Source organism: Hemicordylus capensis, chromosome 2 (assembly GCF_027244095.1).
Source record: "Hemicordylus capensis ecotype Gifberg chromosome 2, rHemCap1.1.pri, whole genome shotgun sequence".
Taxonomy (NCBI): domain Eukaryota; kingdom Metazoa; phylum Chordata; class Lepidosauria; order Squamata; family Cordylidae; genus Hemicordylus; species Hemicordylus capensis.
This window is the reverse complement of record NC_069658.1, coordinates 1,958,877-1,983,761: the sequence shown is the minus strand read 5'-3', so window position 1 is coordinate 1,983,761 and position 24,885 is coordinate 1,958,877. Positions and strand designations below refer to the sequence as shown.

Below are 24,885 nucleotides of genomic sequence, written 5' to 3'. Positions count from 1 at the left end.
AGAGGGTTTCCCTGCAATCACTTTAAGGATTCAACGTCCGTGCCTCTTCTTATTTGCTCCGGCGTTTTCAGAAAAAGTCTCTTGAAACCTGCTTTTTAAAAACCTGGAAATACATCAAGATAAGCTAGAATTCGGAAGACAAATCCCAATTTGTTTGTGGGAGTACTTCCAAGGATCTCAAATGGACTTTAGGGTAAGTTTGGCTGGTGAATACACACACACTCTTCCAGAGGAGATTCTGGATAACTGCCCTGTCTATAAAAGCTCCTGGTCACCTCCAGATTGGAGATGCGCTGGAAGAGATTGGAGGAAAATGCGCGCTGCATTGGACCAGCTCAGATGAGCATTCGGAAACTTGTGCTATAGCCAGCTGTTAGCCAAGCTTGCTCATTGAGGATGTCTTACCCTAGCTTTATTCAGCGTATCTTGCTACCTGTTTGGGGCTCAGTTCAAGGTGCTGGCTAGAAGTTAGGAATGTAAGGAGAGTCATTCTGGATCTTACCCAAGGACCATCTACTCCAACATTCTGTTGTCCACAGTAGCCAACTGGATGCCTCTGGAAAGCTCACAACCAGGACCAGTAGGCAGATCACACACCACTGCTCCCCTGCAACTGATATGCACTGTTGCACTTGAATATAAGGCCCTCAAATTCTTTTCTCACATCCCTTGATGTTGCCTTACTGGTCATTTGCCAGACTTTGATTTCCTTTCCATTGGAACAAGAATTACATTTTCTAAAGAAAGCCTTCCTGCCTTTTACAATTTCTTGGAATCTAATCATTAGCCTTGCTGGCATCCTCTTGGCCTTGGTGGTGCCTTTCCTACTTCTTGATATGCATCCTAACTGAGATCTATGATTGTGGTTTTAAATAGCTTACGTGCATTCTGGGCAGATCTGACCCTCTTGACTTTTCTTTCTCACCAGTCCCCTTATTTATAAGAATCTGGAATCAAATGTGTCTGTTTTGGACCTCCTTTGCAGCATCAGTAGCAGCTCATCCTAATGAGCCCTGGGAGCTGCCGCTGGTTTCCAGCATCAACAGCCCTGCTGGATCAGGCCCAGCAAGGCCCATCTAGTTCCCCACAGTGGCCCACCACCAGATGCCTCTGGGAAGCCCACAGGCAAGAGGTGAGGGCATGCCCCCCTCTCCTTCCATTGCTTCCCTGCAGCTGGGATTCAGAGGCATCATGCCTCTAAATACTAGGGTTATTCTGGGTTGCTCCTCTCTCTCCCACCCTGCCCAAGAGCCATGCTGCCTGCAGGATGGCCATTCATCAGGTAGAGCTGCATGGTTAACCGCACAGCTCTACCTGATGAACAGCCAGCATTCAGGCAGCGCAGGAGAGACAAGAGCAACTCGCCAAGCTGCCAACGGGAAGCAGAGGCAGTTGTGCCTCCTTTAGCACCCCCTCAGCTTGTTAGGACTGACTTGCATAGATGTTGGATTTGATCAGCATATGATCAGATTCATCTGTTGAATGTGCTTGAACCAGCAGGGAAGAGTGAGTGGGTTCTCATGTCCAGCTGTGGACTGGGAACTGGATGATTTGCATGCTGCACACACACTACTGAGTCACAAAACCCCACAAATTTCTGGCAATGTTGGGCTGGCATGATGTCACCTCAAGTGATTTTCAAGTGCTGCTGCTTAGTTTTGGGACAATTATCAGGCTTTAAAGCATTGCTCTCTGCATGCCTTGTTTACAAGTGTGATGTGAAAGTAAAGGCAAAGTTGTGCCATCAAGTCAGTGTCGACTCCTGGCGACCACGGAGCCCTGTGGTTTCCTTTGGCAGAATACAGAAGGGGTTGACCATGGCCTCCTCCTGCGCAGTATGAGATGATGATGCCTTTCCGCATCTTGCAGATTTTTAAATAATGAGTGTCGTCATCTTTGTTCTACTTGGGAAATGTCGTGAATGGAGTGATTCCAGATCACAGGAAGGGGACTTCTGCCATATACAAGGATGAGCCTCCACTGCTGCTTCTGCCTTTTCAAATGTTGTCAGGTCTGTAGCTGGCAAATTGCCATCACACTCACAACCCTCGTTTAAACTTGGTGGTTTCCATTTGTTGTTTGTGGAATCCATAAATTCAACCTGCTCAGTCCTTAGAAGTGAGTTGAGTCAGAAGCCTTTTATCTTCTGTGGAGTAGCACAGGGGAAGTGACAAAGGCTATCACAGCAGACTGGAGCAGAGGAATGCCTGATCAAAGAAAACATCAGCTTGCAAGGATGCTGGCAAGTTAGTTGTCACGTTCGTTTTTAGTAACCATTATATAGACTTCTTATTGCTTCTCATGTAGCAGAAATGATCAGCTAAACACTATGCTTCAGAACGGCAAGTATCTCTACAGATGTGTGGAGGAGAGACTTGAGGATGATTGCACAGCTTTTAAAAAGCATCCTAGAACCATGTCTATTGCTTGAGTTTTCACAGGCAAGATGCAGTTAAGGCCAACACCTCTGCCTTTTCCTGGCCCACTCCCTCAGCTGGGTCCTTCTCATTCTGCAGGGCCCTGAGATCAACAAGACGCTCTTGCGTCCATGCTCTTTCATCACATTCCCCCCTGGGTTTAGGAGGAGGAAGCTCTGAGGCTCACCAGTTCTTGTTGGACTGCAGCTACCAGTCCCATGAACTGCAGCTGGGATTATGGGAGTTGTAGTCCAACTGGAGAGCCTCCGGTTGGCCAGCCGTGCTCTGAGCCATCCCACTGGCCGCAGCCGTCCTCCAGGGCAGAGAGAGAACTGCCGGGGCTCCAGAAGCAAGAGACATCCAAGCTTACTTGGGGAAGAAGGAGTCAGTGGGATTAACAGCACAATCCTAAACAGGTTAATTCCATGGTCTGTTGCCAGTGCATTGATGATCTCCAACTCTCTGATTACCCCGGGGCCATTCTGAAGGGCTGAAGGAAGTGAGCAACCCATTCTGGATTGGGGCGGGGCGGGGGAGGGGCACAAAAGGTGACTGGTAGGGGGGCTTCAAGTGGTCAGTGGGGGGCTCCAGTTGCTCCCCAAAACTCCCTGCAGAGGGGAAACCAGCAGCACAGGATCCGTGCCTTCAGATTCTGCTGACGGTCCAACACATTTATCTAGTTATCATTTATCTTTTTATCGTGCCCTTCATCCTAGGACAGTTAACATCAAGATTAAAAGAATCTTGAAAGTTCAATAAAAACCTGCTCAAAATAAAACAAATGCAGCTGTGTCCTAAAAAGTGAGTTGGGGGGCCAGTCATGAGCCAAGAGCCTGGATCAAAAACTACATGCTACTGCTGTTGCTACCAATATTTATATATCACTTTTCGACAGAAGTTCTCAAAGCAGTTGGGACCAGAACAGGTCTCCATCCCTGGTCTAAAACAATTGGTAGGTAGTTCAACAAATGCAAATGCAGTCTCCTAAGACTTGCAAGAAGGCTAGAAGACAGACAGGAATTTTTCCCAAAATTATATTGGCATCTAAATGCTGATAACATGAATAACTATTTTGTTATTTTTAAAATTTATAGACCATGTTTCCACAAATTTTGCTTAAAGTGATACCCAAATACCCAAATAAGAACTGTCAAAATATTATACACCAAATTTAGCAAGCTAAATAATTCAAATTGATCAGAGATCTCTGCTGTAAATATGTCAATGCAAAGATGACAATTTGCACTTAATCTAGACAATTATGGTACCACCTCAGTGAGTCAGATCAGATTGCAGAGTTTACATCTGTTACAACTCATTCCACTAGTATATTAAAATATCCAAAAAGGTTTGGTTTAAGACAATGTGCTTCCAATTTCCACTCATGCTCTAAAATTGTGGAAAGTGCACATTAAAGTGATTCCCTTTAACTTCTGTGCTATGTAAAGAGTAAAGGCTTTCTACAGTCTCATATTATATTATGTTGACTTTCCAAATTAGGCTTCATTCCTTCACCTATTGCCTTGTTTTCTCAGCTCCACATTAGACTGGGGAGGGATACAGGTATGGGCTCCACACTCACTTTGCTAGAGATGCACCTGATGGATTTCTGCCTGATGCATGTCTTACAAGGCACAATGCTTTTCCAAAATGCCACATACTATACTATGTGTTCAGACAGAGATTCAGCAGGTGCAGCAGCTGCCCCTTTTACTTCCCCCTCCTCCATTCAGACCAATGGCAATGCAAGAGCACATCTCACATACAGAAATAACTTTGTGTTTGGGAGTCCCAAAGGGCTGAGAACATGTGCACTAAAATCTCCCCAGGCAGCTCATATTCTTCCTGGAAACCATCCCAGGAAGGGCTGTCCCAACTGCCCCCCCCTCCTCTGCCTCACTCTTTGCTTACACCATTCCTTTATTATGACTGCTAATGCTTCGGCTATTGTAAACCGCCTGGGATTTTATATAGGCATATAAATGTGTTAAACAAATAAAAATGTTCTCTACTGCCCTGGAAATTTGATTGAAAGGCAATACTTAAAAAACAACAACAATGCAAAAGTACCAGGGGTGAAAATGAAGGTTGTTGGCCCCGTGCGCTACTTGTGGGCTTCCTAGAAGTGTCTGGTTGGGCCCTGCTGGAAAAGAGGTGCGGAACTCTCTGGACCCCGGGCCTGATCCTGCAGCCGGGCTTCTCGAGTTTGGCCTCCCCTTGCTTCTGACTCCACCAGCAGTCTGTGCGTGCCTTTCTCAGTCCAGTGCCTGGATCCGGGGGGGGGGGCTGTTTCCATGCTCCCCTGCCCTGGAGGGGCTGCCGCTGTTTCCCGCTTACATCTCCTACTCTTGTTCCTTTTGTAAGCCGCAGGGTTCAAAGCTGGCCCCTTTCATCTGCCTGCCAGTCTCTCCACACACCTGTGACTCTTTGTAAACACATCATCCATTATTCATGAAGCAGAGACACTGCGCAGAGATCTAATTAGGCGACGTGCAGATTATCCTGCAACTTTCTTCACTTGTGCCGATCGCATCGTTCCGTTTGTCCACAATGTGAACATTTTGGAACAGTAAAGTGGGGTGGTTTTTTTTGGGGGGGGGGTTAATCAATATGAAATATCAAGCAATGTTCCAGCCCTGAGAAAGCAGGTGGGCTGGGGGAGGAAAGTCCAGGCAACACTGTTGAGACATTTATGAGCATCAGAAGCTGCCTTACGCTGAGCGAGAGCATCGGGCCATCTCTAGCCCAGTACTGCCTACTCTGACTGGCAGCAGCCGGAGGTTCTCGAGCAGAGGAGTCCAAGCATGACTTGTCCGCTTAGCTAAGCAGGGTCTGCCCTGGTTGCATTTGAATGGGAGACTAGAAGTGTGAGCCCTGTGAGATATTCCCCTTCTTAGGGGATGGAGCCGTACTGGGAAGAGCAGAAGGTTCCAAGTTCCCTCCTTGGCAGCATCTCCAAGATAGATTTAGGGCAGACCCTGCTTTTTTTTTTTAAAGTGTTTCTTTTTAGAGTTTTTTAGGGCAATGGGCATATGGGGGGGGGGGTATATTGACTCCTGCCTGCAACCTGGGAGAAGCTGCTGCCAGTCTGTGAAGACAATACTGAGCTAGATAGACCAATGGTCTGACTCAGTATAGGGCAGCTTCCTATGTTCTTATCTTTTTCTTGGGGCAGGGAGTCAAACCTTCAGGCTCCACCCCAAACAATAACCCCTCCCTTTCATACAGTGCTGGAGCCAAGCCCCGGGACTGGAATGGCCAGGCACACGTGTATCGGCACAGGGGTCACGCTTAGCCATCCTCACCCCCACCCTATCCAGACATTAATCTTTCTGCCTACACACTGGGCCATGTTTTTGTGTGAAGGACTGTAAAGGGGTTCATCTTAAAAGCAAACCTTTCAAACTCTGTACCCTTGAGGGTAAAGATGGGAAGGGTGCTGCTGTCTGTGTGTGTGAACAGGGATTCGGTGTGCAGCGTTAGGGATCTGGCCAGAAATACTCGCCTGCCATCTGAAACACAGCAAGGGAAGTGAGGTGCAACCCCTCACCCTCCCGAAATGGCAGCTCTTCATGGCAGGCCTTGGCAAATTTTCTTAGGATCTAAGAGCCAGCCCAAAAACGTGGGGGCCAAACAATGGACGTGTGACAAAATTACTGGACTTAGTGAAAATCGTGGTGGTGGGGGGAAGGGAGTAAATGAGCTTCCCTTTATCCTCTGTGCAGGTAACGTAGTGAGAACCAAACCGAGCTACTTGGGACAAATAATAAAAAATTTATTACATAACTCTACCCCTGAAGATCCTAGTCTAGATGCCATGTCTCCCTGGCATCTGGGATTTGTCATGCCCTGCTCTTTGGAGCCTCTTTTCCCTCTCAGCACAGATTGGCTAGTGACCCTGAGAATGTCTGCCTTCCTCTGCAGTGTTTGGCTTGGCTGACTGGTGAGAGTTGCCACCATGACTTCAGCCTTGAGTCTGGGCTCAGAGCAGCTGGGATGGAGAAGCCAGCCACAAACCCTAACACCAGCCTGTCCTCTGAGCCTGCCGAGTAGAAGACCCGAGGCTGACTATATTAGAGTTGGAAGGGGACCTTTGAGGTCTTCCTGTCCAGCCGCCCCCCCCCCCCCGCCAGCACCCTTGACAGTCAGATATCCATCCAGCCTCTGTTCTGAAAACCTCCAGGGAAGGAGAGCCAGCCCACCACAAGGCAGACTGCTTCACGGCTGAGCAGCTCTTGCACTTCAGGAAGTGTGTCCTAATGTTTATCCTAAATCTGCTTCCTGGTCATTTCGACCTGTGGTTCCTAGCCCTGCCCTGCGGAGCCCAACAGCACCCCGCAAGAAGTCATCTTTCCCACACCCCTTCACCACACCCTCTCCCAGGCCTGCACAACAGCCGCAGCAGCACTGGGTCAGGAAGCACTTGGTGGAGTGAAGAAGAAGTGCTCGACTTCTCCCAGCCAGAGGGCTGCCCCTTTAAATCTCTCTACTGACCGGGGACGGGGGGGGGGGGTCAGAGCCTAGAGGTGAATTCTGACTTCCTCCCCTTGCTGAACCTTCTTGGAGCAAGTGGCTGGCTGGGAGCTCTCCAGGGTGCTGCAGCCTGCCCTGCCCTGCCCTGCCTCGGGGCTCCTGACCTCAGGACAGGACAGGCAACTTGCATGGTTGCTATGTAAACACACTTGCAATGTGCAAGACCCCTGCATGTGACACACATCATTCTGGATGACTACACTGATTGGGAATGTGGGCATGAGGTTGGTCATCTGGCAGCCAGAGGGGTGTGGTGGTTAGAGTGTTGGACTACGCCTGGAGGGTTCTGGGTTGGACTCCACAGCAGCTATTGGTCGGTCATCATCTGTCAACTTGGCCTATTTCACAGGGTTGGGGGTGGGGTTGCAGGGGGGAATGGGCAGGGGAGGACCAGGTGTGCATTCCCCCCTCCCCACAAGCTCTTTGTGGAAAGGAATATGGTCTAAAGATCTAAGTAGTGGGTAAATATAGGATGTTCTGCCTTGAGGAGGACTTGGTGGACTCAGAATTGGTAGTCTGCTTAGTCTTCAGATTCAGTTAGGGTCCATGGCCAGTTCTGGGGTGGCCTTGGAGAAAGCCACCCCGCCCAATGGTGCCCTGGGCCTTCCAGTGGCCAGGAGGGAAGCTGATGGGCCAAGAGACAGATGCTTCTCTTCCATGCTGCAGTAGCCCTGAAGGGAGAGCACCCATCCGTGGCCCAGTTAGCTAGCCTTGCTGGTCGGGTTCCATCGAGGGGAAGCGTAGGCCCAGTGGGTGTGCCCCTGTGGGCCCTGGCTACTCCCCACCCCCAATAGTGCCCAGCTACTCGTGGAAGCTAAAAGGGGAGCAGGGCAGAGGCCCCACCTTCAGTGCTGCCCCTCTCGCCCCAGGGGGAGGGAGGGGCTCATCGAAGATGATGTTGCTGCTGCTGCTGCTGCCAGCCATCCCCTTCCCATTGGGCCCTGGCTTCTGGGGATGCTCTTCTCATGCCTGGCACCCTTTGAAGTGTTTCATGGTTCTCCCCCCTACATCGAGGCCAGGCACAAAAAAGGTGAAGTGGCACGGCTGTTGCGAAGTGTGTCCAATGCTGCACCTACTGCTGCCCACCACCGTCCAGTGAGAGGAGACTTGTCAGGTGGAGATGGGTAGCAGTGGCTGTAATTCCTGGACATGGCAGGGCTTGGCCAGGTGGGTCCTCCAGTGGGTGTGAGTCCTTGAACCTGTGTCCCACACCAACACCCCGCCGGATTCAGCTATCCAGCCATGGCAGTGGAGGATGCAGGCATTCCCAAGGGCTCAGAGCTGCTGTGCATGTTACCTGGAGGGGCTGGAGGTGCGCATGCACAGGGGCTCTGGTGCACGGATTATGGGAGTGGTAGGTGACGCCTGGGGACCAAAGACTGGGATCTGCCACTCTGGTCCTTTCGCTCTCTGCTGCATGTGGCCACATCCAGAAAAGGGTTTCATCTGTCTTCCTTGTTGGGCAAAGCATGTTGTGCTCTGGAGATGTACGGGAACATCCATGTCCCTTGTGGGGAGACAGAGGGTGTTCCAGACAACTTTCAAAGAAAGTGAACGCACAGTCACACACTTGTGCATCCTTCTTTGTGTTCTTTTGTTTGTAAAGACACCCTTGTGAACTTGAGGGGCGGGCTTCAGTGAAATACGGAGTGTGTCAAGTCAAAGCCAGTTGACATAAGAGGTCCCTCCGTATCGATCAAACTAGTTTCTTGTGTTTAAAACATCAGGCTGGTGTATAGCCAGTGCGGGACCCCGACAGATGGCAGTGAGTGTCAGTCATGATAAAGACGTACATAGATTATCCCACCCAGCACTCAGCCAGAACCTTTCCAGGTCTGCACACATCCGTAGCCCCAGGCCAATCCCCTGTGCTTACTAGGGGTGTTCAATGGCTCGATATTGAGCAGAACCACCCCACCCCTCAATATCGAGCTGAGCCCCACAATGTGTTCCGGGGTGTTTCTAAGTTTGATTTAAAAAATAAAAATTATAACCTACCTCCTCCTGGGGGGGGGGCTGCCACAGCTGCAGAAGGGTCTCCAAAGGCTCCCCCTCCAGCCTCCATTACAGCCCCAAATTGCCCAGTTCGGGCAGTCTTTGGCCCATGCCAGGCCTGTTCTCCATTGCAGCAGCCATTTTGGATGCCACCACGCATACCCAATGGGCCTCTGCATGGCTGGGGGTAAGTTTTGGTTTTGTTTTGTTTTTTTAACTTGTTTTTGCAAAAACCCACCAAACTGAACTGGCCCGGTCCAGTCGGGCCAACTGGTTTTGTGCACACCTGTAGTGCTTATGCAGTGGGGTGGGGTGAGGAGGGAGGCAGTTGGTGGCAGAGAGGAGGAGACAGGAGGGCAGGGATGGTTTGCTGGAAGGATGTGGTGGTCTTGGGAAGGGCTGCCAACTGACATGGAGGGAAGGCCTTCCTTTGGCAGGGGAGGGCAGAGCTGTCAGAAAGGCCTCCCCACCACGCCTGCATTTTTTGTTCAGTATTATATATCCCATGTTGTTAAGTTGAATATATAGCCTTCATGCTGTCTCCATCCCTGCACCTACCAGAAACATCTGGGCTTTGCTGCCTTTGGTTCCACTCCTGGACTTTCAGACCCCAGAGCTAGAAGTTATTTCAAGAGCCTGCAAACTTAATTTTGAGAGCAGGGGCTTCAAATAGGAAAAGGACAGAGCACTTGCTTTGGGTATTTGGGGAGGGGGTGTCCCAAGGCAAAAGAAGCAGCAGGAAAAGAGGTCATGAAATGGACATTGCCTTTGAGGGGGGGCTGGTGGGAGGTTCCCCCCAGAATCTATCTCTCTCTCTCTCTCTCTCTCTCTCTCTCTCTCTCTCTCTCTGAATTTTGTAATTTTGTAAATGCTTTTTAGCATTTCTTCTGAATATTTGCCACATCTCCAAACTCTGAGAGGGCATGTCTTGTGCCCCTCTCCTTTTGGAATTTTGGCAACTGATAAAAACCCGCTCAGCTATTAATTACGCATCTGTTTATTATGCAGTGCCATCCCACTACAGGGCACTTCACAAAGGAGGGGAGGGGAGGTCCTTGCCCCCAAGAGGCTTGAAATCTAAAATTCAACATGTCAGAGACAAGTTAGGAAAAGCGGGGAGGGCTAATCAGGGAAGATGCTTTCAAATCAGTCATGTTACTTAGAGTTAGTCACAGTTGGGTGTGGGGACCAGAGGTTTGCGCCAACAGCTCTGTGGGAAATCAAGCGTCCCTGTGCAGCATTAAATGAGATGTTACCCGAGAAACGTGGGGTTCTCAAAGCTGGTTCTCCTCCTTGGTCGTGCTAAGGGGGGGGTTTAGGGGAGAGCTAGCAGGTGAGAGGGGAAGTCGGCGTCTCCCCCCCAGTCTCCATCACAGTGTTTAGGAAGCAAGTGAAATCTTGGCTTTTTACCTCCAGGCTTTGATACGCGTGCTGTTTTTGTTGCTGCTGCTCTGTATTTTATGGTCCGATTGTGTATGCTTTTAAAACTTTTGATTAGATTTGTATTGTTATATTCCCATTTAATAATTGTATTGTGTGACTGTTGTATAGTCTTGTGTTGTTTTAAATGTTTTGTAAACTACCTTGAGATTGTTTTAATGGAAGGTGGTAAAAAACATTTTTTTTTAAGATTCTTAATTATTTCTCCCCACCCCGTCAGCCAGAGTGAATCCAGCTGGGGCAAAATCCACTAGGGGGCATCTACATAAGGACAGCCCTGCTGGATCAGGCCCAAGAAGGCCCATTGAGTCTCGCGTCCAGTTCCCTGCAGTGGCCCCACCAGATGCCTCCGGGGAGCCCACAGGCAGGGGGTGAGGGCTGGCCCCCTCTCCTGCTGCTGCTGCTCCCCTGCGACTTGTATTGAGTGGCACCTGGCTTCTGAGACTGGAGGTGGCCTAGAGTACTCGCAACCATTTGTGGGGGTGGGGATTGGCAGGCACAAAAGGGGGTTCTCCCCCCCCCGGCTTCATGGTCTCAGTGCACATAGAGGCTGGGAGCAGGCGTTTGCCAAGATCACGTCTGGTCTGGCCCTCCATAGGAAGGGCAGGCAGGCAGGCAGGCGTAGAGATCAGGTTCAGTGCCAGGCCAAGTGAAACCCCCCCAGGCCTGTTCAGACTGGCTCTCCCGTTTGGTTCCAGTCTGCCTCTCTTCTTCCACCTCCTGTCTAGCCAGGACTCCTCTGGAGTGAAAGGCGTTGAGGTTCCACAGCTGGAGTGATCCACAAGTTGGCAGCAGCTACAGTAAAGGATACAGATTTATTACTTGTGTAGATAAACATGCAGAATTAGGGGAGAGTCAACAAGCTTTTGTCAAAGGAGAGGTCGTGCCTCGCCAGTCTGCTGGAATTCTGTAGGGAGTCCCAGGAGGGACTCCAATACGGGTTGTTCTGAATCAACAATCTACATCCTGGCCATCTGTACATGTTACAGGCTCATGCGGTTGCTGGGCTGCAGGGGAGGGAGGGGCTCAGACTCAAGCAGGACCTCCTGACCCACGGCCCCTCTCAGGGGGATCCCGTTCTGAACTCCAGTGTGTGCCTCAGACGTTCACCAAACTCCAGTCCCGGGAAAGGGGAGCCCCTCCCTGCTGCTCTGCCTCTGGAGCCAACCCCAGCCCACTCCAGCCAGCCAGCTCCATGGCCAGTCTGTGGGCAAAGTGTCCCCGTGCCCTCTGCAGTAGGCTAGCTCCAGCTTCACTGCCCAGCCTCCTCACACCGATGACACCTGACCCTAACCCCTTCCTCACCGCACTCCCAGCCATGGTGTCTCAATAAGCCTGCAGAGGGAAAGCGGCTCACGGGGTTAATGCTTGGTGCCGGAGGGGCACACATCCTGGGGGCGGGGCGGTGTTGGGGGTTTCGGTTCACGGGCGGAGGGCACCATTGCTTTTCGTGATGCACCACAGGCATGGAATGGCTTGGGAGCGCCCCCAGGCTTGGTTGCCGCACTTGGTGCCGCTTGCCTTCCTCCCCTCCGTGGCTGCTCTGAAAGGGATAAAAGGGGTTCTGTTTGCAGCGACACACCCACCAGCTAAGGGCCACATGCAAGGGGTATCCCATGTCCCTTCCTTCACAACTCCCCGCCACCCCCAATGGGGGACCTAGTAGGGTTCTCAGTGGCACACTACCCCCCACCCCCAAAGCACTCATCACCCCGTGCCACACATGGGAGGGGGACCCCATATGCCTGCCTTCCCCATCTAACACCCCCAGGAAGGCCACTGCCCTCTCCGCCTCCCTGTGGGGAGAGACATGTAGGTGCGTTCCCAGTGACACTCATCCCCACGAGCCTTTCTGGGACCCCCGATGGCACATGTAAGGGGTGGGGGGCAAATCTCCCTTACTCCCCTGTCTCACACCCCGAAGTTACTCACGGCCCACCCCGCCGCCCTCCACGCCACTGGCCAGGCGTGAGTGGGGAACCTTTGGGCTTAGATTGGAAGTGAGCACAGAGCTGCCAAAAGGGAAGGTTTGACTTCATGTGAGCACCACAACCTTGCAGAGCTCCCATGAGCTGGCCAGGGGCCAGGCACTTGCTGTCTCCAACACAACCTGCTGCCGCCAGTGTGGGCAATTGCCCCGTGCACCCTTCAGCGGCATGAAGGCTGGCAAGCCCAGCCAGCACCATGCAGCTGCACGCATCACCGATATGCCAGGAGGAGATGTTCCCAGGCGTGAAGGCCGCTCTCACAGCCCGCGAGGCCCTCGTGTTGCCAGCGAGCCTCTGGAGTTGCACCACCAGCAGCAGCAGCCTGGCATCGCCATCTCTGCCGCCTCCCTTCTTGCCCTCTGGATGTGTGGCCGGGTCCACGGGCTGCTCCAGCAGGACGTCTCCCCTTGTCCATATCAACAGGCCCTTCTGCACCTTGGCGCCCACTTCCACAATGCCTGTCAGCCGTAAACCGCAGTGGCTGCAAACCCTGTTTGTTTGTGTGATCACCTGAGTCACCACCGCCCACCAGGAGGCCTGCCTGCTAGGAAGCATCCAGACGGCTTGCTTGCGTGGGCAGGAGCTGGTTTGCGTGGGCTGGCCCCTGGGCTCCGCTCGATGGCTTGTAGCAGCGAAGGCTGGGCTGGCTCTCCCTCCAGCACTTGCAGGTCCGAGGGGAGGGCAAGGGCCAAGAAGGCAGCAGCAGCAGCCGCCACCCTCCCCATCTGCAAAGCATTGCTCCGCACTCCCACTTCACACACCCCATCAGAAGCATGCCTGACTCTTGGGCAAAGTCTCCACTTGGGTGAGCTCTGGGTCAGCTCTGCCTGACTGTGCAGAAAGAGCCTTCCTTGGGGTCAGGATTTCAAAACTTGGCAGCGTGTGCATTCGATTTATGTCCCAGACTGCAGTCCAAAGTGTCTGTGCTTGGAAGCAACTCCCCCTGAAGTGGTCCACTAGGATAGGGCTGCCAGAGATCGCTTGACAGTGGAAACCAACACACACAGTTGTTTGTTTGTTTGAAGAATTTCTGCACTCCAAACAAAGAATAACAATCCAACTCAACAACTAAAAACAATCAAGCCACAAATCAATTTAAAAAAAACCCCTGGGTGGAAACAATTCATGCGATAAAAACCGTTGTAAAAATTAGCCTGTTGCAATGTCTTCTTGTTCGTGGCATTTTGAAGTGACATTCTACTCTTGGGACTGAAAAAGTGAGCTTCAAATGCGAGTGCTGGTCGTGTGTCTTTGGCTGGACATGCTACCAGATCTCTTGAAGTCTCACTGTGGATCCCTTCCTTCCCGTAAAGCAGAACAAGCGGATCTGTCTCATGCATGCACCACCCAGAGCCCACTTTGATCCGGGGCTCACAAAAGCCCAACGGGCTGTTTGAAATGCCTCGTGGACACAAGTTGCTGTGGTGAGTTAAATCTGTACCTAGTTCTAGAGAGACGAGAATGCTCCAGAGCATGTGTAGAGTGCCAACTCTTGCTATTGAGTCACCCCAGTCAGTTCCTCTCCAGGTTAGCTGTCTCCGCTCCTAGGCAAGCCACAGTCCATTAATATACCACCACCACCCCTTTTTCTTTCTCTAGAAATTAAGCACAGATGAAAGCTTCAGGGGCATCCTTGACTTTGGCAGGTTTCGTTTCTGAACCACAACATCCACCAAGTTCTTTTTGCCTGTTAAAGTGAGAAGAAGTGGCCAGAAAGAGGAAGGGACCCGCGGTTGCCCTGCCAGGGGTCTTGGACTCCAGTGCCGTCTAGCCCTGGATACCCCCGCCCTCAGCTGCAACGGACTGGCTTCCCCACCCTTCTCCAGCCCAGGAAATGGCATGCAGGGATTCGGCAGAAACACAGGGCTCTCGTATGACTGGTCCTCTTCCAGATAAATGCAGCTGCTCCACAGGGACCATGTTGCCTGCACTATCAGATGGCCACCGTCTTGCCTGTCTTTCTGCCCTGGCTCCAGATCCTGCCTGGATCCCTCTGGCTTCCACACCACCACCACCCTTAAGTGTCCTCTTTCTTTTCTGTTGCTCCTTTGCTCTAGACGTTGAGATGCAGCTGTCGCCCAGACTTTAGCTTGAGGGCTGTCTTGGCGGGGGGGGGGTGTTGCTTCTTGTTCCCTCATTTGAAGGAACTTGCCACTGGCCTTGCTTGTCTCAGGAGTGCTGTGAATAACCCTCCCCATCTCAGCCCCATCTTCCCAATTTGCTCAAAGAGAGAGTAACTCCAAGTCTCCCTCCCACAAAATCGGGGGTGGCCCTTTCACAAGGCAGGGCGAGGTGGTTGCCTCAGGTGGCAGATTATTGAGGTGGCAAGATGGTGCACCCTGCTGCTGCTGCTGCTGTCCCTGGAGCAGCTCTCCAGGTCTGGTCTGACCTCTCAAGGAGTTTTGCAAAAAGTGCCCCTCCTTGCACACCTTCCACAGCTTGCAAGAAGAGGAGAGGAAGCTGCTGGAACTCTGTCCTCCTTCCTGCTGTCCATGCCACTTTCAAAGCTTGCAAGACTTGGTTTTGAAAGCAAGGCTGGCCCAGACTAGGGATGTGCGAACCGGTTTGAACTCGAACCGGTTCAAATTCGAACCAACGTGGTTCGATGGTTTGAATTCCAACCAAACCAGCCATCAGGTTCGAGCTGCAGGTTTGAATTTGAACCAGACTGGGGGTGGTTTGATTGCACCCCACAATTGTACCCCTAGGTGCGCCACAATAGGGGATATGGGCTGGTTTGGGTCCCATTATACCCTATGAGAAAATAATTGAAAATATTTCAAATATTCATTAAAAAAAATCAGGGATGCTGTGCTGGGGTTGGATAGAGCCAGTTGCTCTCTCCCTGCTAAATAAAGAGAATTGCCACTTTAAAAAGGTGCCTCTTTGCTCAGTTAGAAGGGGATGATATCTGGAGATGCCAGGGAGGGACCTTGGAACCTTCTGCATGCAAACATGCAGATTCTCTTCCCAGAGCGGTTCCACCCCCTAAGGGGAATATCCTGCAGTGCTCACACATGGAGTCTCCCATTCACATGCAAACCAGAGGTCTGCATATCTGCATAGCAATGGAGACTATTCATGCTTGCGGCCACAAGACCAGCTCTTGGGGTAAGGCAGCATTTGGCCCATCACCTCAGGTGCCCCAGTGCCCTGGACCGACTCTGACTATTGGATCGGGAACTCTTAAAGCCCTCTTGGGGTGTGTCTGTTTTGGTAGTGTATTCAGTCACCATTTGTCTTACAACCCAGAGATTCTCCCAGGAGCCTTCCTGGCTGGTGCTCATCCTTAGCCACAAAACTCCGGGGAGCAGCCATGCAGGAAATGATGCACAATGTTCATGAGGTTTCTGGTGCACCAGCATGGCGTCTGTGCATTTTCCGCACAGATGGGCTATGATGTCCATGGAGAGCTTAGGATTTGCTTCTGTGCACACAGTCAAGCAAGGGATACCAGAAACCCCCCAAGAAACCTCAATGCAGAGGATTGCCCAGAGGTGAAATTGATCCATCCTGTCCTTACACTCCTTTCCCCACTCAGTCATTCAGATCTTTCCTTACTGACCAGCAGCCCAAGTAAGACGAGTAGTTCAGGGGCCATGTGTGCTCATTTAGCTAATGTTATCCATCAGCAACAATGGAGCTTTAATATGGATTTATTGCACTTCCGAGTGTATTGTGCATTTGTGCATTTTACATGCTGTCGTTCTCACAGTGTACCAGACTATATTTCATTGCCTCTGGCAAAAGAATTTCTGCCCGCAAAACTAGCACCAGCAGAATGATGATAAGTAGCAAATTCCCTGGTGGGGGCACCCTGGACTTGAGAAATGGCCAGATGTTGGGGTCTCTGTTGTTGCTGTACAGTCCAGATGTTCTTCCTCTTCTTTGGCATGTGGGTTCTTGTATTATCTGCTGAACTGCTGGTAGTTCTGTAAACTCTCTACAAGTCGCCATGTTTGTGTAGTGACTTCCATGTTTGTCTGTATAGGCAAAAGGTCAGATGCCTGGGAACCAGCAAGGGCAGGTTCTTCAGCCCCCCATGTTTCCACTGAAAAGACCCTCTGGCTGGAGAAAACAAGGAAAGAGCCTTGGAGAGTCCCAGGAGATAGTAGAAGGCTCAATGGCCTGCTTCAGCATAAGGCAGCTTCATATCTTGTTGGTTTTTGGGAAAGAAATCCTGTGCTGTAAAGCGCTCCTGTGACAAGCTGGGGTGCATACCCTGGACCTTGGCCATGTGGCCCTGTTCCTCTTGGCAAGGGTTCTCGAACATGAGTCCCCACTCCCATCATCCTTTGCTGAAGAGGCCTTTGGCAGTTGGTGGGAGCTGCAGTCCAGCGACCTCTGGGGCAGCCCCATGTCTGAGCACCCCTGCAGTAGGGAGCAAAAGAAGTGCAGTTCCCAGTGGAGGGAACTGGTATGACTTATGGGCAATTTATCCTGTAACCAAAGTGTCTCTTAGGAATGTTGCAGTAATTTGGCAGGTTTGATTTCCAACACGAATGTTGTTGTTCTGCAGGTGCAGACAATTAGGCAATAGCCACCTTCTCTCTGGCTCTGTCTGTTTTACTTTTCATCGAGGTGGGGGAGTCGCTGGATGCACAAATTTGTGTGCGAACTAGCCAGGGGTTGTGCATGGGGCTGTGCATTCAGCTGAAAGCAATGGACAACCACAGCCTTTGGAGGAGCATCCAGATGTGCAATTTGTTAAAAAGCGGAGTTGAACAGAAATGCAGCCCCCGCCCCCTTTTTTTTGCCATTCCACTTGCAGGGTGACCATTTGGGGGTGCAAATGTTCCTGCTGGTGCTCCTAAGGCTCCCAGGGGCCAATGGCTGCCTTATGTTTCATCCCGTGATTTTCTAGATCAGGGCTGCACAACTTTGGCCCTCCAGCTGTGTTTGGATCACAACTCCCATCATCCCCAACCACCTGGCCAATATTTGGGGAGATGGGAGGTGTAGTCCAACATCTGCAGGCAGGCCAAAGTTGTGCAGCCCTGCCCTAGAGTGAGAGCAGAAAGCATTGTCCTCCCTTTGACTGACTTCTGAATGGTGCTGCACCGTTAGGTGGTCTGGTTCGGAAGCCCTCGAGGGCAGGAGTTCCCAACCTTGGGTCCCCAGATCTTCTTGGATTGCCACTCCCATCAGTGGCATGCTTCCGGGAATCAGTGCTTCCTGCCCTCACTCATGCAAGGGCTACCAGCACCAGAACCTCAAAATGCATGAGGGGGAGGGGAGAGGAGGAGAAGAAATCGTGATCATCCAGGAGTGTCAGGTGGGAAGGGGGATCTCACTCCTTTCTGATGGGACGTTTGGCTCAGCTCATGGAGAGCATCTGCTTGGGATGTCCATCCAAAAGCCAGGCGATCCAGAATGCTCCACAGAGTTAGCCAGGATATATAAGACCAGTCCAAGGGGTGGGAAGTGGAGAGTTTGATGCCCTGAGCCACTTCAGGAAGGGCAGTTTATACACTGCATACATACATACATATATAAAATCTGCAGAAAGGAGGGGGCAGGTTTTGAACATCTCCCTCCCTCCCTCTCTCTTACACACACACACACACACACACCTCTGTCTTGGGCAGGCCACAGATGGAGGACTCTGCCATGTGCCTGTTCCTGATGCAACAGAAATCATTCTCTTTTTCTCTTTGAATCCCAGAGTCCCACATTCAGTACGCACAGTTGGGCACCGATGTGACGATACCGTGTGGGTCTGTGGACCAGGAAATAGCCGTCACTTGGACAGCTAACAGTACCGACCTCGATGCATCTCACCTGAATGGTTCGCGCCTCGTCCTTCGGAACGTGGACTTATCGCAGAGCGGCCAGTACTCTTGCTACGAGGGACCTTCGTGGCATCTCAAGTATCGGGTCAACCTTAAAGTAGGAAGTGAGTACACAGTGTGGGACAGATGCTCCTATCTTGCTCTGGGGGGGGGGGGCATGATTACGTGTGTGCATCCATGTGATGTGGATTTGTGTGTGTGTGTATGCCTTTGTTTTATATATTAAGTGTCATTTGGAACTTCTATCCTGCCTTTTCTAAATGTGAGCACACATACGCTCTCTCTCTTTCTCAAAGTAGCAAACAAAATAACCACAACATGTTAAAAAAAAAATCCAAAATTTAGATTTTACAATCAAACTGAAAGCACAGCAGCACTCAAAAAATACATTACAATGAAAATAAAAGCAGCAGTCATTAGAGTTTGAGAAATGACGCCTCGAAAAAGCTGCTGGGCTTGTTATATGTTTCGCCAGTCCCCTGCATGTATACAGGGCTTCCGGAGAGAAAGGGCTGGTTTTCCTCTGCCTTTCTGGGCGGTTCTCTGTGAGCGCTGTAGAGGTGCCCGAGCAAAGTTCTGGACTGAGGCAGAAGGAGGAGCCCAGCAGCAATAGGGACAGCTCCAAGGAGCCACACTCAGCATGGGGGGTGGGGGAGGCGAGCTGGTCACAAGGGATCCCGGCAGCAGAATGGTGGCTGGTGAAAGAAATCTGGCTGGCAGCTTGGTTGGGCTTCCTCTCTCTCAGAAAGCAGCAGGCTGGGCTTCTAAATACTTGCCTGCCTAGTTTGCAAACCCCTTCTGCAAATTCCCCATAATGTATTGCCTTAGATATGATGCTTGGCTTTTAGTGCCATTGTGTGTGTCTTTTTGTTCTTGTCTTTTTGTTTTTGGAGGTGGGCTGTGTGGGCTCATGGTAGTGGTGGATTGATGCACAGGGCGATAAGCGCTTGTGCCAGGAGCATCAGGACAGGGTGGTTTGAAATGCTGAGGCACGGCAGCCCACCAGCACAAAATGCTGAGCAAAGCATTTTCTTCACCACCTGACTCATGTGTGAAATTCAGTCAGACCTCCACAGCAATCCATCAGCTTTCCACAAGAAATAAAAATCAAGACATGCTCCTATAGGGAGTTTTATTCTACTACTGTGAACTGAAGAAGTGGGTAGGAACATGCAGCAGCAAATTTATTTAAATAAATAAATTTATTTGTTAGCTTGCTTGTTTCTTTGTTTGATATATTGCCTGACTCCAGAGGTTCTAAGCAGTCCACAAATTTGTCACAAAGACCAAATAAAACAAACTGTTAGAACAGCAATTTTAAACAATTGACTTTGGGAAAGAGGCGACTAAGGGGAGAGATGATTGAGGTGCATCATAATAAAATTATGCATGGAGTGGAGAGAGTGGACAGAGAGAAATTCTTCTCCCTCTCTCACAACACTAGAACCAGATGTCATCCCATGAAACTGAAGTCTGGGAAATTTAGGACTGACAAGAGGAAGTATTGTTTCATACAGCGCATAATTAATCTATGGAATTCCATGCCATGGGATGTGGTGATGGCCACCAGCTTGGATGGCTTTAAAAGGGACTTGGAGAAATTCATGGAGGACAGGTCTATCAATGGCTATTAGTCTGGTGGCTATAGGCCACCCCAAACCTCAGAGGCACGATGCCTCTCAATACCAGTTGCAGGGGGATAACAGCAGGAGAGAGGGCCAGCACATACCTCTTGCCTGTGGGCTCCCCAGAGGCATCTGGTGGGCCACTGTGTGAAGCAGGATGCTGGACTAGATGGGGCTTCTTGGGCCTGATCCCACAGAGCTGTTCTTATGTTCTAAATTCAAAGATTACTAAAAGCCAGGCTAAATAAATGTGTCTTAAGGTCTCTTAACATAACATAAGAACATAAGCCTTCTTTTGGAGGCTGGTAATTATGTTAAACCATGAATGTCTATAGGGAGTGCATTCCACAGCCCAGGAGTGATGTCGGAGAAAGCCCGCTCCTGAGTCACTGCCAGATGGGCTGGTAGTATAGGGAGATGGGCCTCTCAATGATCTCAGTGTGCGGTGGGGATTATGCAGAAGAAGGCACTCTCCCAGGGAACCCAGTCCCAAGGACTTTAAAGGTAATTACCAGCACTTTGTATTTTGTCTGGAAACCTATTGGTAGCCAGTGCAATTGCTTCAAAACAGGCATAATATGGTCTCTCTGAATAACCCTGGAGATCAGTCTAGCCACTGCATTTTGGACCAACTGACGTTTCTGAACCACATACAAAGGCAGCCCCATGTAGAGTGCATTGCAGTATAGGGGTGTGCAAAAAGCCACCTGGCCCAGTTCGGTTCAAGTTGGAACTGAACCCAAACCACACCGGGCCAGTTTGGTTTTGGCCCCCTTCGGAAACACACACACACACACATCCGCTTGGATCAGTTGGGGGGGGGGCGGGTCTGATGAACATTTGGGGGAGAATTCTTTTTTTAATTTACTCCCTCCGGGGGGCTGCTCCAAGGTGGCGGGGGGGTCCATGGAGGTTCCCCCTCCCCCCACCGGCCTTCCTGTTTGTAAACATCTCCTGGTTCTTTTTGTAACCATTGCCTGGTTCATGTGTCTTTGGCCCTTTCTGGGCCTATTCCCTGGCGCGGTGGCCATCTTGGAGGCTGCCGCACCTGCACAGTGGGACCATGCATGGCCTGGGTCATCAGAAATATTCAACGAACCCAAGAACTGGTGGAGGGGGTGTGTTCTGTCCAAGGCTGAGCTGAACTGGGGGTGTTTCAGCTCGACTCTGAACCTTCGAACCAAGCCGTTTCGATATCGAACCAGTTTTGGATTTGAACCTGCTTGCACACCCCTATTGCAGTAGTCGAGCCTAGAGGTTACCAGAGAGTGCACCATAGTTCTGAGATCATTATCTTCAAGGAACAGACGCAGCCATCGTATCCACCAATACAGCAATGGACAACCCTTTATAACCTGGGGACTTCTGCATGCAACTCAGATTATCGGCATGCGGCCAGGGCTTAGACATGAAGATGAACCTCCTCACTAATGCTGTGCTTGTGCAAAGACACTGCACTGGCACAAGGCTTTTGCACTAGCTGGCTGCACTAAGCCTAGCGCTTGTACTTCAGCTGAGGGTTGCACTCATGCCAGCCTGTCTGCACTTGTGCAACCAGGTGCACAAATGGTGGCACATCTCACATGCTCTGCAGGGAACCTTTGCACAAGGTTCCAAAAACGATTCCCAAAACACCCGTGTTGTAGTACAGCCACGCAGGCTTCTTGCTGCAGCACACTTTTGTTCATTGCATAAGCGCAGCATCATTCTGGGTGTTGACCAGCATCTCTTTTTAGTACTGGGTCTGAGTCCTGGATTTTTACCAGGTAGCAACTGCATAGGGGCAAGACGCAAAGCTGCTTCCCCCAAAGGATTCCTCTTTGATGCGTTTCTTTCCCCCCCCCCACCCCCGCCGCCCTTCTCAGGGACACCTGTGCCACCCACTTTGCACTTGGCCCACTCCTGGCCCGCTCCTGGCAGTCTTTCCCCTATCCTTGGCAGATGATTTCTGTTTTAAGAAGTAGAAATAGCACGATCCATGTAAGCAGGAACTAAGCAGACTTCTCCCGTTCTACTATCACTGAGAGAGGCCAGTTTGCAAGCCGAGGGAATTCAGCGGTGAGGGACGGATCCCCTCCCCTTGTTTCTACATCATCTTTTCCGCTGCGATTATGCACTGCTGACTCTCCACCGTCATCTGTCTTTCTGCTAAGCTCCTCGCTTGTTCTCTCGGGAAAACTCCACCGCTCCACTTACGAGCCTGAGGCGGGGGAGTACATGATGTTCACGCTGAAATCCTGCTGGGTCACATTAGAGCAGGATCTATCCAGAGCTTCCTAAGGGCGACGTGGGACCAGGGGGCACCTTCAGAAGGCGCTGAGCCCAAGTGCTCCGAGGCAGAAGTGAGCAACCTCCTGCTGGTGTTAATGCAATTAAGTATGCATGGCACCCATCAGGTGAGGTGCTTTTAGGGTAATTAATTTAATTGGTGGGATTTTAATTTAACGCTCTCCCTCCCCCACACATGATGAATAGCACTGCCACGGTGGCGTGTGCTCCATTCGCATAGCAGCTCCAAGCCACCATGGACCGGTGGGCAGGAAGTCCCACTGCCAGGTGTGAGGTTGGGTCTGCCTCCTTCCCCTGCCCTGGAGATGCCTTTCCTTGGGGAGGTCCCTCTCTCTGCTTCAGTTTCCCATCAGCACAAAAGGGATCAGAGCAACTTTGCTGCTGGCCATGAGGACAAATGTGGGAAAGAGCAGCAAGTATGGTGCCAGTTTGGAAGAAATGTCTGTCTTGGAATTTTGAGTGGTGAGGGTCTCTGTAGAAGAACTGATCCCCTTCAAGTCGGTCGGTCGGTTGCATTGTATCTGCTCCCCTCCTTCATCTGCCCAAGGAGCTCTGGGTGGCGAGGAAGGGCTTCCCCATTATGTCCTTCCAACAATCCTGGGTGGTCAGGGCGTGGCTCAGTGGAAGAGCCTCTCACTGCTGCAGAAGGACCCAGGTCCAGTCCCTGGCATATCTACAGTATGTCGCAGGGGTGGAAAGGGCCTCCGTCTCAAAGGCCTCAGGGAGCTGCTGCCAGTCAGAGTAGACAGCGGACCGGGTCTCATGATCAGTGAGACCCAGTTTCTTCCAGTACGCTGGGAGAGCAGGCTAAGCCAACTCTCCCCGCACACAAGCGGGGAGGGAGCCCTGGGCAGCTGAATTGGCAGCCCACACGATTGCCGGCTCCATGACGGAGCTGGCGAGGGCTGGGGAGTTCAGGGGCCATGGTGCCCCCTGGAAGCCCCAGTATGCCCTGCGTGAGCACGCAGGGCATACCGGGGAGCCCCCTGGAGCTGGGAGGCAGCTTTTCACCTACTCTCTGGGGGTCTACTTATGAGTAGCTGCGGTGCGGAGCCGCGGCGTGGCTACTCACGATCAGATAGCCCAGTTTTGCGGAGCACTTGCTCTGCAAACCCGGGCTAAGGGCAGGGGTACTTAGGCGGGTTACCCACCTAGGAACCACCGGGCTCGCAGCCAAGCCCGGGGGTTCACACGATGGGGCAAAATCGGGCTAGCGGAGGCTAGCCCGATTTTGCCCCATCGTGTGAATAGCCTCAGCATCAGTCTAGTTGGACCATGGTCAGACTCTATGGTTCCATTTAATATGTAGAGTCACATGACACCCAGATTTATTTCTCCATATCAAGTTCAGTAGGAGATGGCTTAACCTGGAACCCAAAAGTGGATGGGGGGGTTTGGGCTGAACTCACCGGACAGGTGACCAGGAGGGAAAGGGAACACTGTGTCTGTGGTGTAAGGGCAGTCACCTGATGAACAGAGAAACAGTCTATGAGAGGCCAAGCTCTATACCAGGGAGTATAAGCGGGGTCCAGCTCCAGGACTACGGACAGCTCCCAGTTAGCAGATAATTTGTTCCAGTGGATTCCTCAGCCAGAATGAGCCCTTATAGCTCCATAACTGTCCCATTCAACTTCCATCTTTAAGTGGGGGATCCTACATGGGTTGTGTCCTAGCCCGGGAGTCTTCCACTTCATAGGAAGATAGGGAGCTGCCATATACTGAGTCAGACCATTGGTCCATCTCGCTCAGGATTGTCTACACAGCTTCTCCAAGGTTGCAGGCAGGAATCTCTCTCAGCCCGATCTTGGAGATGCCGCCAGGGAGGGAACTTGGAACCTTCTGCTCTTCCCAGAGTGGCTCCATCCCCTGAGGGAAATATCTTGCAGTGCTCACACATCAAGTCTCCCATTCAGATGCAACCAGGGCAGACCCTGCTTAGCTAAGTGGACAAGTCATGCTTGCTACTGCAAGACCAGCTCTCCCCTCCTAAATCTCACTTCATCATTGCCATTTGGCAGGTTTCCAGCAACTCCTTTGGCATCTTCGGAGAGATGGGGCAGGAGATTATGGAAACTTTGGGTGGGTGATGAGGCAGTTCCTCAAGAGGGTTCAGTGATTCGGGGTCCTGGGTCCTGCTTCAGTACCCTGTAAGGAGCTCTCTTCAGGATCAGGGGCTCCCCTGATGTCAAAGATTTGCAAGTGTTGGCCCTCATGAGCTCTCTGGAGCTCCTTCCATTCAGGTCACTGCTGGGGGCTCATGGCGTAAATGACATTTTTATAATAGCAAAATTGCTCATTGAGAGTCTAAGGATGGTGTGTTGGTCATAGAAGTAAGAATCCAGAAGCATTAGTGACAACTACTAGCTGAAACTGTTTGAAAAGGGAATTTTCCCAGAGGGGAAAGGAGGAGAGCTGGTCTGGTGGTAGCAAGCATGACTTGTCCCCATAGCTAAGCAGGGTCTCCCCTGGTTGCATCTGAATGGGAGACTTGATGTGTGAGCACTGCAAGATATTCCCCTCAGGGGATGAAGCCACTCTGGGAAGAGCAGAAGGTTCCAAGTCCCCTCCCTGGCGGCATCTCCAAGATCGGGCTGAGAGAGATTCCTGCCTGCAACCTTGGAGAAGCTGCTGCCAGTCTGTGAAGACAGTACTGAGCTAGATAGACCAATGGACTGACTCAGTATATGGCAGCTTCCTATGTTTCCTATGTTCCTAGGAGGGCTCTCTGCTCCAACCCCCCACCCCAATCTGTCACTGAAGAGCTGGCAAACGGAAGGGGAGATGTGTGTGATTGGACAGAAAATGA

General features: G+C 51.3%; 1 protein-coding gene across 8 annotated transcripts in view; it reads left to right on the top strand.

Moving 5' to 3' along the window:
- CNTFR (ciliary neurotrophic factor receptor) overlaps positions 1-24,885 on the top strand; it is a 448,395-nt gene that overhangs the window by 291,008 nt on the left and 132,502 nt on the right. For all 8 annotated transcript variants that reach the window (XM_053301733.1, XM_053301734.1, XM_053301732.1 and 5 more), the window contains one exon: positions 18,039-18,269. In XM_053301733.1, coding sequence (XP_053157708.1) covers positions 18,039-18,269 — 231 coding nt within the window. The remainder of the gene's footprint in view (positions 1-18,038; positions 18,270-24,885) is intronic.